The 16172-nt window shown below is 42.3% G+C and overlaps 1 protein-coding gene across 3 annotated transcripts; it reads right to left on the minus strand.

Annotated features, from left to right (window-relative positions):
- Positions 1-811: 811 nt before the first annotated feature.
- On the minus strand, positions 812-13462 carry LOC133124087 (lambda-crystallin-like). Of its 3 annotated transcripts, none has more exons than XM_061234971.1 (8): positions 13317-13462; positions 12599-12706; positions 10768-10894; positions 9320-9481; positions 6778-6972; positions 5118-5226; positions 2861-2967; positions 812-1257 (listed from the first exon to the last, which is right to left on the minus strand). In XM_061234971.1, the coding sequence occupies exons 1-8, from the start codon at positions 13355-13357 to the stop codon at positions 1159-1161; spliced, it is 948 nt and encodes a 315-aa protein (XP_061090955.1). In that variant the 5' UTR covers positions 13358-13462; the 3' UTR covers positions 812-1158. The 3 variants fall into 3 exon arrangements, with proteins under 3 accessions (XP_061090955.1, XP_061090956.1, XP_061090957.1); XM_061234972.1 differs by having other exon boundaries at positions 13290-13411; XM_061234973.1 differs by lacking the exon at positions 13317-13462 and adding an exon at positions 11858-11909 and having other exon boundaries at positions 12599-12694.
- Positions 13463-16172: the final 2710 nt, after the last annotated feature.

The raw sequence follows: 16172 nt of genomic DNA on the forward strand, positions 1-16172 counted from the left end.
ACCCGCTTATCCTGATCAGGGTCGCAGGGGGCTGGAGCCTATCCCAGCATACATTGGGCGAAAGGCAGGAATACTCCCTGGACAGGTCGCCAGTCTATCGCAGGGCATACACACCATTCACTCACACAGTCATACCTACGGGCAATTTAGACTCTCCAATCAGCCTAACGTGCATGTCTTTGGACTGTGGGAGGAAACCGGAGTACCCGGAGGAAACCCACGCAGACACGGGGAGAACATGCAAACTCCGCACAGAGAGGCCCTGGCCGACGGGGATTCGAACCCAGGACCTCCTTGCTGTGAGGCGCATTACAACATGTAATGTTGTATTTTTTTTAGGCTACTCTTTAAAAAAAAAGAGCTGGAAATACACATGTTAACCACATGCAAACTGTTTGATTGCAAATTGTGTAGTACAGAGACAATAAAAAAATTAAAAATCTTTGCCCAGCTCCTCTTCTATGGTTGGTATTCCAATCTAATAAGCTCCCAATGTATTTTTGAACAAGAAGTGTTATTGGAATATCATAATTTTATGACAACAAACAGCACTTGATCATGTCTTCAGACCTTTATAGGCTATGTTTATACACATGCACAAACACACATATGCTTTCTTACCCTACATATTTCTGTCTCTCTCACTCTATCACCAGAACTAGAAATTCTGGTTTATTGTTTTGAAAGCCCAATGTGCTATTTCTTTGAAGGTGAGGGCTGTGGACTAGTATATGGACTGGTATATTCCTCAATATCGTTTCCGTCAATAAAACACATTTATATCCACTAGTAATGATGAAATTCCTCAGGATGCCATTTGGAGTAATCTTTTATGTGTATCTAAAAATGACCATCAGCTTATACACTACAACTTTCTTCACAGAACATACATATGTAACACGTCCCATCATGAAGTTTGTTAATTCTCTGATCTGTGAGTTGTTACTGAATTCCTTGTCTTTGTTCACCATAGACTTTTGCAATTTATGTTATTGCCAAATCAGCAGCTCAAGAATCATCTGTCTTCGCATTGTCAAACTCCTGCTGAATTTACTTTACTTTACTTTACAGTGTACTTTAACGTTAGTACAACACCAAACCAAAATCCCTGGTGTTACAGGCCAAAAACAGAAGAATCTTTTTTTGCTAGGGTTTGGGTCATTTCTTCAGCTTGGCCAAGCCCATCAAGAGATGATCTCGCCGCTGTCTCCTGGCAGACAGGTGGTGGTGGTCACTGGGAATGAGGTCACATATTTCCTGTGTTTGCAGCATGAGAGAGGTCAAACAGGGTTGGATGAATGCATTACAGAAATGTGCTATGTAAATAAAATATGATTGACTGATTGATACATGTATACATGCATACAGTCCCCTCCAAAAGTATTGGAACAGCAAAGACATTTCTTTTATTTTTGCAATACACTGACTACATTTGGAGTTAAGATAAAAAGATGAACACGAGACAAGAGGTCAGAATTTCAGCTTTTCATTTACACCTAGATGTGTTTCACTACTTAAAACATAGCAGTATCAGACCACCCAATTTGTAGGTCAACAAAAGTATTGGAACAGATAGTATTGAAGTAAATAACACTTAATATTTGGTAGCATAGCCCTTGCTTGCAATGACTGCGTCAAGCCCGAGACACAATGACATCATCAAACTGTTGCACTCTTTTTTTGTGATGCTTTTCCAGATTTTACTGCAGCCTCTTTCAGTTGTTGTTTGTTTCGGGGGTTTTTTCCCTTCAATATTCCCTTCAGGAGGTGAAATGCATTCTCAATTGGGTAAAGGTCTGGTGATTGACTTGGCAAATCTAAAACCCTCCACTTTTTCTCCCTAATGAGGTCCTTTGTTGTGTTGGCAGTGTGTTTTGGGTCATTTTCTTGATGCATGATGAAGTTCCCCCCGATTGGTTTGGATGCATTTCTCCTTAAGTTGGGAGACAGACTGTTTTTGTATACTTCTGAATTCATCCTGCTGACTACCATCATGAGTTAAATATAAGATTAGTTGAACCCACTCCAGAAGCAGCCATTCAAGCCCAAGCCATGAGACTTCCTCCACTGTGCTTCACAGATGAGCTTGTATGTTTTGGATCATGAGCAGATCCCTTCTTTTGTTAAACTTGGTCTCATCAGTCCATACAAGTCTGTTCCAGAACGTTTGTGGCTCATCTCTGTACTGATTTTCAAATCAGTTTCTTACCTTCTGATTCTTACCACTGATGAGTGGTTTGCATATTGTGGTACAGCCTCTATATTGCTGCTCTATATACCTTCACCCCTGCCCTGCGGAGATTGTTTGTGATGTCTGAATGACTGATGTTTTGTGTTTTCTTCATCACAGCTCTCACATTTCTGCTGTTGTTTTCTTTGGTCGACCTGTTGCTCAGTACGCTAGCGGTTTCTCTCTTTTTCAGGACATTCCATGTTGTACAAGCTATCCCCAATGCTTGAGCAATGGCTCTGGTCGATTTCCCCTTTTTTCCCCCACTTTAAAATAGTTTGCTTTTCTGCCAAATACAGATCTCTAGTCTCTAGTTTCATGTTGGTTTATCTTTTCAACACAAATGCAGTCTTTACAGGCAAAACCAAAGGCTAAAACCAAGAGTAGACATTCAGAACTATTTACTATTCAGAACCAATCAATAACAGGACACATCTGGGCAACAAGATATGTGATATGTTCTAAGTTGTTTAATATATCTAGATAAAAAATATAAAGCTGAAATTTGGATGTACATCATTTGACCTCAAACTCAATTGTTTTCAGTGTATAATAAAAACAAAGGAATTGACCTTGCTGTTTCAATACTTTTGGAGGGGAACATACATGCAAAGACACAAAAATACATGCCTGGTTTATGGATTTGGCCTCTTCTCCAGAGAATTCTGGAACAGGGCCAAAAGATGACAGCACCCTCTTCATCCCCTCCCTGTAGCGCTTCAGGTAATCCTCCAGGCCTGGAGGAAGAACATGCAACACTGATTGCTGAGCACTGAGGGGTAATGACGACACTGCACATGCCCAGTTTGTTTCCCATATCACTCTGAGAAACTACTGCACCAAAGCATGAGGTCTACAACCCTACAACCATGTACACACAGAGGTCAGCAGCTGTTTTAGAAACGCAAATTCATCCACAAAAAGGAAAAATAGAATAAAAGAAAAGTCCGATAAACTCAGATAATGACATCTGCCGTGCACTTTCGTTCTGCTGGAGAGTGGTACAATTCCTGCTATTTTGTACTCCAGCACATTGGATTCGAAATGAAACAATTACTGTCATTGGCACAACTGTGGTTCTCATTTTGACATACGCAATAACAGACTCTAAGGGCAATCAGGAGCCTACAATTAAGACTAGATACTGAAAGCTTTCTTATACCTGCACTAAGGAAGCAATTGAATACACCCGACTAATCAGAAAGGTCTCTTAAAATGGAGGGGCTTTCTATAGAAATTGAGAGTCCGCACTTTAACCTCCATATTTACATCCAATTTGCAGATTTGCAAGCCAAAAGAACAGCAATTGTACCACTTTTCAAATACTTACGGACTGTACTGTATGCTCTCTGTTGAATGTGAGGTGAGAATTCTGTTGAGACTAAATTGGAACAAAGATGCAGTAGTCCAGGAGTGATGTAGAAAAGCACAGACTACCTTTCTTGCATCAGGAAGGGACATAAATGGAAGGATGCGTCACATACATTTTCCAAAACAAGTACACACCCAAATTACCCAAGTATCAGTCTCTGTAGACTGGAGTAGAGTAGGACAAAAGAAAAACAACAACAACAACAACAACAACAACAACAGAAAGAAATACAGACCGGATGCTACAATTGTACTCCCATTACACATTTGAATTTGAATTTGAATACACACATATTTTGATGCATATCTCCAGGCGTGCACTGAAATAAGAATCAATTAATCATCTGAATCAGTGAGTCATCTGAACCACCCACTGGCGGATAATCAGCTTCTCTAATACGCAAAACCTCAGCGCACAACAGACGAGGTGGAGAGGGGGAATTCCTGGCATTCCTAAACGATGATGACCAAACTCATGACAGGTGCCTGTCTTTCCTGTCTAAATGAAAATAAAGCAGAATAATTTGGGAGGACATGGTCTGCTTGCCTCAACACAAAAACAAAGAAGCAGCACATAACCAATGATTACAAATGATATTCAAGTTGAAAACAAATAATAAAAGCAAATAGCTGCTTGTCTTTTTTATTTGTACATTTACTTTTCTTTCCCTTTCCCAAATAAAATAAAATGAAAATACGATTAGGTCCGATTTCCAGATTTTATATTAAAAGTTGACATGGAGGTTGTTGAGTGCCTCATCCAGCTAAAGCATTGATTGACAGGGAACCCAAGGTCTGGAGAGCAACACACCACACAGTTTCAGTGACCAGCCATTTTTGCCTAAAAGCCTCTTTTACTTTGATTTTGTATGTTTTGCTCTTATTTATTTGTAGACTGTAGATACAGTATTCCTATATTGCATGTTTTAGCAATAATACCAAGACATGACTACCCCTTTGACTAATATTGATAGTAGTTTTTATTCATTAAAAGTGTGACTTGGCTCAAGGCTTACCTTTGTTTAGGTTAAATGTGCTAAATGTGTTAAATCTGTTTTCCGTGACAATAAAGGCTTGACAAACTGTGAAACCATGTATACTGTTTCACATCGGTTCAGATCAGCGTCCATGATTCTTGAGTTTGTATCTAAACTCAAAAAAATAATGTCAACAAGAACAAAGAATAAGCAAACTGTGGTGACTGGCAACAACTACAAAAGTGGTGTTTACACCTGTTACTTAGACAGGATCAACAATTCATTCCACAGAACTAGTTCTTATCCAGTTCTGTCCAGTCAGAGAAAACTGATCTATTGTGACTTACTGCATTGTGCTACAAGGACATTCTTTGGTCACATGAATGCATAGTTTACTTGTTTTCTTTATGTCTGTTCTACAGAAAGCTATCACAGGCTATCCATGACTGGAGAATGGTGCACGGCTCAGCTGAGTTACTGGGCCTCTCCTACATGAGACCGAATCACTGCTCAAAAGGTAGAGAGAGGTAGGGGGGTACCTTCAGGTGCATTGAGATGTATGGTTTCCATGGGGCCGATAAAGGCGTAGCGCATCCCTAAGCCCTCTGACATCACCAGGTCAATGTCCTGGACGGAAATGACCCCTTCCTGCCAGGGAGAAGTGGAGAGCAGGGAAAAATATGGCGGCACGTCAAAGCAGAACAGAACTTGAGGGGCCATGTGTGCAGCCCAAAAGTCTGTGCATGCCTTGCCTTGTGTATGAGGTACACCCGTCTTTGAGACAGACTATGCAAGAAGAAACATCTTTTTCAACATGAAGGATTCTTTGTGATACCTTGGCCTGTTTGTTCCAGCAGACTGTATTGTCGGTCTCCAGGGATGGGAGAGAAAGCACGTTGTTTACTTCCCCAACTCCCAACAGCAAATGGCAGTTAGGACTGCTTACTGCAAGTATTCAAATGGCAAAATATTGCCTTGTATTGCTATGCAATTATTGGACAGAATTTTCTCATGTAAGTGAATGTCAAAAATGTGAGAGCCTATGAAAAACTGAGAATTCTCTTCTTCATATTTTTCATGATTTCCATTATGAAAAATAAAATAAAAAGGTACCACATACTTTCTCACAAGTGTCTATTTTTTGGGAGTGTAACAGTGTATAATAATCTTCCATTTTGCTGACTCATCTCACCAGGCTCCTTTGTGACATCACAAGGCACTCCCTTGGGACATACAGTCCCCTCCGAAAGTAGTTTAACACACCTCGGTGTAAATACCAGGAAATAAAAGCTGAAATTCTGAACTCTTGTCTCATGGTCATCTTTTTATCTCAACCCCAAATGTATTCAGAGTATTGCAAAAACTAAGGAATTGGCCTTGCTGTTCCAATACTTTTGGAGGAGACTGTCCATGAGTTATGCAAACTATCCCTTTGACTGGATAAAACACTTATATCCTGTTACCAACTCCTTACTGCTTCTAACAAAATCTATCAAAAACATTTGACAATACTGCAGCATGTCCATGGTAGTAGGTAATCAAACTGAATTTAGCACCCAAATATTGTGAACATTACTATCAATCATCGTTTGTGCTTACGTATTTAGTGGCAATTACTTGTATTACCTTAGATCAGGGATGGGCAAGGTGGGCCGTAATTGTTTCTAGATTTCAGACCAACTTCCGCTCTGAATGATTTAATAAGGCCAATCATTTACATTATCTGTCATTGATAGCCACGTTCCATCATATAAACAGCAGCTGATACATTTTCTTGTCTTGTAGCCTTTTATTCAGTTTTAATTTATGAGTGAATCGGTCATGTTGCATATGACTAACTAGCTGATTGCACCAGGGTAACTGGTGGCAGCAAAATCCTGAAACACTGGCCCTCCAGGACTGGAGTTGCCCATGGGATAATTGTTCGGGAAGTGGTCTCTAGCTGCCGGAGGACTGAATTACCACGCAAGAAAAACAGGGGAGATAAATTGGTGGCCCTACAATGACATCACCTGAAATGCGGATACATATGGAAGAACTTGATTAACACATGAAATACAGGTTGCACCAATTATTCTGAGGCTAGGACAGAACACGCTCATTGTTATTTTTTAGTTCCTCTTTGCAAATCCAGTTAGGTAAGGCCACAGAGTGTGCGCTATGCGTGTTCTACCCCCATCCCCCCCCACCCCCACGCACCGCGACCAGACGCCAGGACTCAGCGATGATGGCGTACTGCACGCGGTTCAGAGCGAACCCGTCGATCTCCTTCCTCAGCCGGACCGGCGCCTGGCCCAGCTGGGTCATTAAGGCATGGGTGCTGTCCACCACTGCTGCCTCCGTCTCTGGATGGGGAACCAGCTCCACCAGACGCACGTAGTAGGGTGGGTTCACCTGCAGGACACACACACACGCAACAAAATTTGAATTTAACCAACCAGATTAAAAATAAATCCTTTGTGTACACAAGTACGGCTGGTGGCCAGTATTTCTAGTGATCCATTTGAATGAGTCAAGAGGGAAATCTTTGTGTTTCACCTTGCATTCCTCTTTACAAGGACCCGGCCTCATAGACATCTGCTGACAAAAAATCTATACTGGAATGTGGAGTGTGTTGCACAGAGGAGGTGTTCTCTTTCTCTAGTGCGTTCTATTTCTGTGAGAGTGGAAGTGCAGTAAAGTTGTATTTCTCAGAACCCTGACTTATTAAATGATATATAATGCACTATAATGTTTTCTACTTCAGTAATGCGTGCAATGGTGTTTTAATGTTTCTGAGGCTCGTGGATCATTCTTTCAACATTCATTGTAGAGGTTCTTTTTCAGAGGGGTGTGTGCGCATACACATTCTGTGAGCTGTGTGTTATGGCTGTGCTGTAAGAAAACAATGTATTTTCTGTGGTCAGCCTACCAAAAAAGGCCAGTATAGTCTTGCCTCAATATTCAGGGAGAGAAGGGGTGTGTGGGTGGGGCAGAGTAACAGGTATGTGAGTGAGGTGTGGTGGGAGGGTTGCAGGGTCATGTATCAGTGGGGCATTCAATACACAAAACAATTATTTGAATCACACTGAGGCTGAAATTGTGCTCAAGTGAAAAGTTTAGAGTGAACTTGTGTAAGACTGCCATGTACCTAGTTTAATTGTGCTTGACTTGGTGTTGTGCCAAGTCAAGCACAATGTCAAACAAAAGTCAAGTTGGTTACCAAAATGTTATACTGCACATCTGATCATATTTTCACCATACAAACCCTTGTAGAAAAATATCTCAGTAAAAATCTAAACAAAGGCCTGCTTTGTTGCCTTCCAAAAAGTATTTGATTCAATTTCGCATGAGGGCTTATTCTTTAAACTTACTTAAAGTGGTATAGTGGTATCTAGTGGTATACATTTTATGGTGTTTTACCTAAATAAAGAAACCTAAATCTTCTGCAGCTGTAGCCTATCCAGAGGTTTGATGCGTTGTGTGTTCAGAGATGCTCTTCTACATACCACTGTTGTAATGTGTGGTTATTTGCGTTACTGTCACCTTCCTGTCAGCTACAACCAGTCTGGCCCTTCAGAATCAGTCGTTTCTGAGATACTCAAACCACAAAAGTATAATTTAACCGACAAGATAAAAAATAAATCGTTAGTGTACACAAGTATGGCTGGTGACCAGTATTTCCAGTGATCCATTTGAATGAGTCAAGAGGGAAACATCTCTGTATTTCACCTTGCATTCCTCTTTACAAGGACCCGGCCACCAAGTCTCCCTCCCTCTGCTGACAAAAAATCTATACTGGAATGTGCCCAGTCTGGCACCAATAGACTTGGTCTGGCACCAATCAATCATTCATGGTCAAAGTCACTTAGAGCACATTTATTTAACTAAACTATAAACAGGTTTAAGCGCTGGGGAACAGATAATGAGAAACAGCTGGGAGAAGACAGGAAGGAAGTACATATATGGCGTGGGAGGCGGAGACACTAAATGGGGCACAGGTGAAATGAATTAAATGAGAGAACTGACAGACAGACTACGGTGAGCAGAGAGGTCAACAAAGGGCAAAAACTCTGGGGACATACAACAGATAACAGAAAAACACAGAACCTGACAATAACCCACAAAAGGGGATTACAGCAAAGCCTGGCCCTGTTAGAAAACCTCTGTCCAGGTCCAGCTCTCAGGCAATCATTGAAAATCGTATTATTGGAGGAAAGAACATCAAAAACAAACTACACTAATCTGGGCTTTAAAGAGCTTTCTGTACCATTAAATGGTCAATCCAAATCACAATTACAATTGCTCTCCGACAGAAAAAATAACAAAAAAAAGTGAACCAAATGCACTTAACGGCAATGAGGTATGAGGTAAAATGTGATCATGTGAAAGCCAGAATAAATGAATTAGCCAGCAGCAGCCTGTTAGCAGTTAACTGGCCTGTATGTGGGGAATACATACTGCACATAGAGCAGTGGTGATCAAACAGATACAACACTACATTTGAAAAAAGTAAAAACACAACTCTCTGGCACATAAACTGGGTCAGATACCATGACTGGGGTGGGGACTTCCCCATAATCACCATGACACATGATTATGTGTACAATTAAAATGATAACCCAGCACCAATAACCTGTCCTACTTACACCTCTGCAAAACATCACCCATTTGTTGAGTGCCTAGTTTGGGTGCATATATGTTGGAAAAAAAACAAAAAATGTTCTGTATTTGGGGGAGAGGAGGGTGGCGCAGTACTGACCGGGTGAGACACGATGCAGCGCTTCCTGTTCTGGACTTTGGAGAAAACGTTGCTGGGCAACAGACAGGATGTGGAGCTACTGAGAACCACACTCTCTCCCATGTGACACTCCACCTCCTGGAAGACACTGCGTTTGGTCTCCAGATCCTCATACACACTCTCCTATCACACACACACACACACACACACAATACAAAACAGAGAAAAAGACAGGTCAAAAACTTGCCTAAGTATTCTCCAATTACAGTTGGCTGAGGTTAACCTCACAAGAAAAGACAGGTCAAAAGCTTGCCTAAGTATTCTCCAAGTACAGTTGGCTGAGTTTAACCTCACAAGAAAAGACACAGAGAGAGAGAAAGAGAGAGAGAAAGACCACCACAATTAGTATGCTACCACTAACACCACTAACATGGTAATGCATAATCTGAGTAATCTGTGACAACAACAACGAGTGTCTGTGAGAGGTCAGGAATCTGCTTGGGGTGTCTGTCAGTTTCAGCCAACCTTTCAGTGCACTGACATGCATGAATGTCAATTGACAACTTCCCTGTGTCTCCTCTTCATCTGTGAGAGAGTGTTAACCCTCTCTCTCCATCACACACACGCACACACACTAACACGCACAGACGCACGCAAACACACGGACACAGGGATTTATCCACAAAGACACACACAGAGTGACCTCCCACTCTCTGCTTCAGCAGAAGCCCCACTGAATCACTGCTGTCTAAAGGAGGGAAACATGCTGTGATAACATTGTGGTAATATGTAACCGCGGTACCAGGCACTATCCTACAGATAAATTCAATATTAGATTGAAATTATAGTTTTCTATTGTTTGTTGGCTTGGCTATATGCAGGAACCGGGGAAGACAATCAGGCATTCTAGGCAAAACGCAGATATCGCAAGACAGGTGTAATGAATGAACAACAATGACTCACCATTTAAAGGAGGACATTTTTTTGGACTATTAATCTCAACTATGACGTAAATGGTAATTGTCTGCATTTATATAGCGTCTTTATCCAAAGCGCTGTACAATTGATGCTTCTCATTCACCCATTCACACAATGGAGATTGACTGCCATGCAAGGCACCAGCCAGCTCACCATGAGCATTTGGGGGTTAGGTGTTTTGAGCTGACGACTGCTCTTACCTCCTGAGCCAATGTCGCCCCCAGTAATCCAGTTTGTATTATTTTTACTTTAGCTCTAGTCTTAGTTCCATTTCCTAAAACTGTTCTATAGATACAATCCTTTGTCATCAGATTAATCAACAAGGTCCACACCCTTAACTGTCAAATGCCTATAATGTAAATGTAATGAAATGTAATGTTTAGAAGCTGATTGCCACCTGCAACAATAACAGGCAAATTGTGTTCCCATCCAGAGTGCTGGAGTGATACAGAAGACCCCAAACCCCTGCAGGTCTCAGGAGCCCCCTTCACCTGGACAAAGAAGGCACCCTCTAGTGCCTGGGAGAGGTCATCATGGCTACTGAGCAGGACCAGTTGATCCTCGACGCTGAGGTTCCCTCTGAGCATCTGGGCCTGCTCCACCTCCTTCAGCTGCTTCCTACACAATACACACATACTGAGGTTATTACAAAAAGACACATGGCGAGGTAAAAAAACAAAGAGGAAGACACGTCCAAACTGTAACCATGACAACAAGAGGGCATAGAACGCCTCTGGTAACATGATTAGATAGTAATAGAACATCGTGGCATAATCAGTATGCACCCATGACACCATGATTAGGAGGAGAAACTGGCATGCCTACTCTTTAGCCTAGAGCAGGGGTGTCAAACTGAATCCCCAGGGGGCCGCAGTGTCTGCGGGTTTTTGTGGTTTCCTTTCAATCAGCTGCCAATTAAGGCCAATTAAGGCCTTGAGAACAAGGCGTGTGGATACTTTAACCAATCGGTGACTTGAATGGACCCAGAACACCCCAAAAACCAGCAGACACTACGGCCCTCCAGGACTGGACTTTGACACCTGTGGCCTAGAGGGAAGGATAGGCCTGAAACAGGAGGGTAAAATGCTGCTGAGCTGGTATACACTGGTCTAACACACACACACGTGTTAGGCTAACAAACATACACACAGCATTCTGCTGGGCCAGTCTATGCTAAACAAGAACACACAAACACACACATACAAATGCACACACAAACGGTTAACACATTCACACCGACACAGTAGGGTTAACACACACTCTCTGTTAGGACGGTCTGTACTGGCTTTCAGCTAAAATGCTACATGAGCACAACAGTGTTTTTTTTTTTTTTTTTGCACATCAGCTCAAAGCTTAGCAGTTTATCTGAATACAGCTTTTCTCAGCCCCATACTGCAAACAGTGCTTCATGGGAAAAAATAATTAAATAAACAGACTGCAGAAAACTGCAGAGCTTTTTGTTAGAAGCCAGAAGGATAAAGAAACTTTCGTAATGACAGCAGGAATGTGGACTAGAACGTGTTTGCCTGTGGGGCATTGTTTGGCAGCCGAAGCAGGTCAAACAGGTGGCACATAAAATACCTGATCTAAATGAATTCCACTCCATGACCTTGTAACTCAATGTCAATGTTGCCTGGAAAGAGTAATTGGTTGGGACAAATGAGAAACATTTAACACCAGCCCTCCAGAAATTTAACTATGCACCTCAGTCAACATTTGCAAACCAAACGGAAACTGCATACATACTAGAAGGGTAGATGAACTGGTATGAGCTAAATATGAGCGTTTCAAAGGCATGGAGTATATTAATGAATTGTTCAACTGGACCTATGGTATATTTTCAAAGGATTAAAGGTTGTAAACTGTATTTTTCAAAAGATCATTTTTAAGAGTGTGTCACTGAGGTTTGATGCAAGATCTTTCAATTGATATTGGGTTGAACATCATTTTATGAAAGTCCATAATGTTTAGGACAAATACATTTTTTTCTTGATTTCACACTGTCCTCCACAATTTTTGATTTGTCCCCAAATAATGTGGTTAAAGTGTACATTGTCAGCTTTTATTTAAGGGCAGTTGTATACACGTTGGCTCACCATGCAGAAATGATAGCACTTTTAATACATAGCCCCTCCATTTAATGTTTGGGACATTATGGAAAAGAAAGCAGTCCTGTTTAGTACTTTGTCGCAAATCCCTGAAGTCTGTGACATGACCAAAGGCAGATTCTTCTCTGCTGATTCAGATCAGAATAATGACTTGGCCAGGTAAATGTTTTCCAGGTTTTGGCAAACAACATTGCAGACTTTCATTACTGTTTACCTGATTTCCTGGGTGGCACTGGCAGCCTGTCCTGGTTGGCTGTCATATATCTTCACCCTGAACCCTCCACTCAGAAACACCATAGCCCAGGAGCGACCAATCAGTCCACTGGAACACAAGAAACCGACTCACAAACACAGCAAATGCACAGAGACATAGTCACGAATACAGTGAAAGCAATACAGCGATGACGTAATAGTCACATACAGTAAGAATACACTAACTGAAGCGTCCCACGGCGCAGGGAAAATGTACATATAATTTTTTCCTCAAGTCATGCCACTGGAAAGTCAAGCATTCCAATTGTTACAATGATCATTATGGGTGAATGCAATTATCTCGATATTTATGTCATTTAACACCCAATATCCTTAAATGGCAAGTTGCAAATGTCAGTTTTTTCTATTGCGGCAACATTCTCCAGCTATTCAGAAGAATGCACACAGGGTGTCCACACGTCCAAGTAATCGCAGTGTTAGAATGATGATTGAAACTAGATAAGTAACGTTATGGTTACAGGAATTATAGAAGACTATAGTTGTTCTGCGTCGTCAAAATTGTCCCAAACATCGGACCCGTATCATGTGACACTCAGTTTAATTTATACCAGGCTCTCGATCAAATGCTTAAAACTCGAAAAACAAATGAGTTTAATTCGTTATAAGGATATCTCGATTTACAGCTAACTTACAGTTTGCACAGGTTAGATCTATCTCACCTTCCAATGACAGAAATTATATTTCCTTTTGATGTGCTCATTCTTAAAGATTCGCTATACAAAGGATATGTTTCACGTGACGTCAATAAACCTTTAATATTTAAAAACAGTGGTGCCGTCGGCTACAAACCGTTACAAACATTCGGCACGCCTATTTTTAGTCGTGTAGCAGGGGGCATGTCAACATGTCGATATGGCACCTCGAGAGGGACAACCGAAACTACAGACTACAATCGCCGTAATGAATGAGAACTATTTGAGATGATAACATTGTAGCCTACTGGCGCTCTTGCTCACTGTAAAATGCTCTGAAATTCTTAAGTAAAAGGTAAATTTTTTCTTAAGGTAAATTTTACTCGAGAGGCTGATATGTCTCTGCTTTAAATTGAGAGTTTGCTTCTGGAGGGTTTTTGTTCTTTAGTTTTTGTGTTTTTCCATTACAACAGGACCAATTTACACTGGTTAGCATGCTCTCTGGTTAGCATTTCTTCCACTTTTCTTTTTCCTGCCTCCTCTTTGGTATTGTAGTCCATTCCCTTGATCAGTAGAGGGCGCTGTCTGTTGCGTGATGGTTCCCTGCGACAGGTCGTTGTGGAGGGGAGCGCCAGCGGAAGATCCGTGGTTTCGTTCAAGGACATCTACCTGCACCTTTTCAACGACCCCTTCTGCTGTCACTCAAGCAGTATGCTTGAAATCCTGTAAGTCTAAAGTAATTTAAGAGGATTGTGTTGGATAAATTACAAACAGGCATAGTTCAATTTTTCCAGTTATGTAGAATGTCCTAGTCTTCTTACATTTGGAAACTCAAAATACTCTGAATATATAAAACCGCTTGGCCTTCTCTAAATGTTAAAATAAGATGGTTGACTTCCTGAAAGTGTACAGTAAACATTAATTGATTACATTCACCAATGGCAATACTGTCCTAATAAAGTATAAGGCAATACCAAGTGGAGTTGCTTCTACATGAGCACTACCAATTTTTTATTTTATCTATTTCATTTGACTATTTTATTTTCCCCTACATATGCTGTCAGCTGTTGAGGCTTTAGCAGTTTTTTTAAATCAAGTCCTCAGGGTAATTGTTCAGCTCAGCTGGCTGACACTAGGGTCAAATGAAGGGCATCTAAAGGCACATTTTGCACTTGCCTGGGCTGTTCTAGTTGGACTCTGGAAGTCACAGTGCTAATATAACTGGGTGTTGGAAGAGTGAAAATAATTTCTAAAAAGGTGGAACACAGACACAGTGGTTTTCAGCCAGGCAGTTCCATTAAAACAAATATGATTTGTGTGTGTTTGTGTGCAGCTCAGACAGTGAGGCATGGGTCCCATCACTGTCCTCACAGACCAATGGGATAAATACACAGCACCTCTGACAGGTATGGTGCATTCTGTTTTTTTTACATTACATTATTGGCATTTGGCAGACGCTCTTATCCAGAGTGAAGTACAACAAATTGCATACCCATAACCAGGGATAAGTTCGCTGAAAGACCCTAGAGGGAAGTACAATTTCAACTGCTACCTGTACAACAAAGATAAGGACGAGGGCCAATTCTTTCTTTTTTTTTTTTTTCAACAAAGAAACAAAGAAACAGAGCAAAAGTGACCAAAGTTAACTATCCAAACACTGCTTACCTAGCCAACTAAAAATACCGATACACAAAGCAAGTCACAGAGACAACAATTAAGGTTCACAGGGAGGTAGGGAGGGATGGGGAGAGGTGCTGCTTGAAGAGGTGTGTCTTCAGCTTGCGCTTGAAGGTGGGGAGAGATTCTACAGTTCTGATCACCAGTTCGTTCCACCACCGTGGAGCCAGAACAGACAGTAGTCGTGAGCGTGAGGTGGAGGTTTGGAGAGGGGGAGGTGCCAAGCGGCCTGTGGAGGCTGAACGAAGAGGTCTGGCAGGGGTGTAGGGTCTGTTGATTTTTTGTAGATAAGCTGGGGAAGACCCTTTAACTGCTTGGAAGTCTAGCACCAATGTTTTGAATTTGATGCGAGCCATGACAGGCAGCCAGTGGAGGGAAGTAAGCAGGGGGGTGATGAGTATTTGGGAAGGTTGAAGACCAGACGAGCTGCTGCATTCTGGATGAGTTGGAGGGGTCTGATGGTGGACGCTGGGAGGCCAGCCAAGAGGGAATTGCAGTAGTCCAGGCGGGACAGAACCATCGCTTGGACCAGGAGCTGGGTCGAGTAGGGGGTGAGAAAGGGGCGGATTCTCTGTATGTTGTAGAGGAAGAACCTGCAAGACCGGGTCACCGCCGCAATGTTCTCGGAAAGGGACAGTCTGCTGTCCATCACCACGCCGAGGTTCCTTGCACTGGGTGACGGCGTGAGTGTGGTATCCCCGAGGGAAATGGAGAGATCCAGATGGGGAGAGGTATTAGCAGGGATGAATATCATTTCAGTCTTGCCTGGGTTGAGCTTTAGATGGTGGTTGTCCATCCAGCTCTGGATGTCCCTCAGGCAAGCTGAGATACGGGCTGAAACCTGCGTATCAGACGGCGGGAACGAGACAAAGAGTTGGGTATCGTCCGCGTAGCAGGGGTAGGATAGACCATGTGCAGTGATTACAGGGCCAAGGGAGCGAGTGTAAAGAGAAAAAAGAAGCGGGCCAAGGACTGAGCCCTGGGGAACTCCTGTGGCGAGGGGCCGAGGTGTCGATACCGAACCAGCCCAGGCAACCTGGAAGGAGCGACCAGAGAGGTAGGACTCAATCCAGTCCAGGGCTGTGCCACAGATGCCCGTTGCTGACAGGGCAGACAGGAGGATGGAGTGATCCACAGTGTCGAAGGCAGCAGAGAGATGTAGGAGAATGAGGACAGAGGAGAGGGAGGCTGCTCGTGCGGCATGGA

The sequence above is a fragment of the Conger conger genome, chromosome 3 (genome assembly GCF_963514075.1).
Source record: "Conger conger chromosome 3, fConCon1.1, whole genome shotgun sequence".
NCBI lineage: Eukaryota > Metazoa > Chordata > Actinopteri > Anguilliformes > Congridae > Conger > Conger conger.

Excerpts from the sequence above, each read along its gene's own strand:
- LOC133124087 (XM_061234971.1), bottom strand. The coding sequence starts at position 13,357 with ATGAGCACATCAAAAGGAAATATAATTTCTGTCATTGGAAG. Across the intron at positions 12,707-13,316 it reads ATAATTTCTGTCATTGGAAG|TGGACTGATTGGTCGCTCCT; the intron begins GTGAGATAGATC and ends CTTGTGTTCCAG. Across the intron at positions 5,227-6,777 it reads AGTCCTGGCGTCTGGTCGCG|GAAGGGGTCATTTCCGTCCA; the intron begins GTGCGTGGGGGT and ends TCTCCCTGGCAG.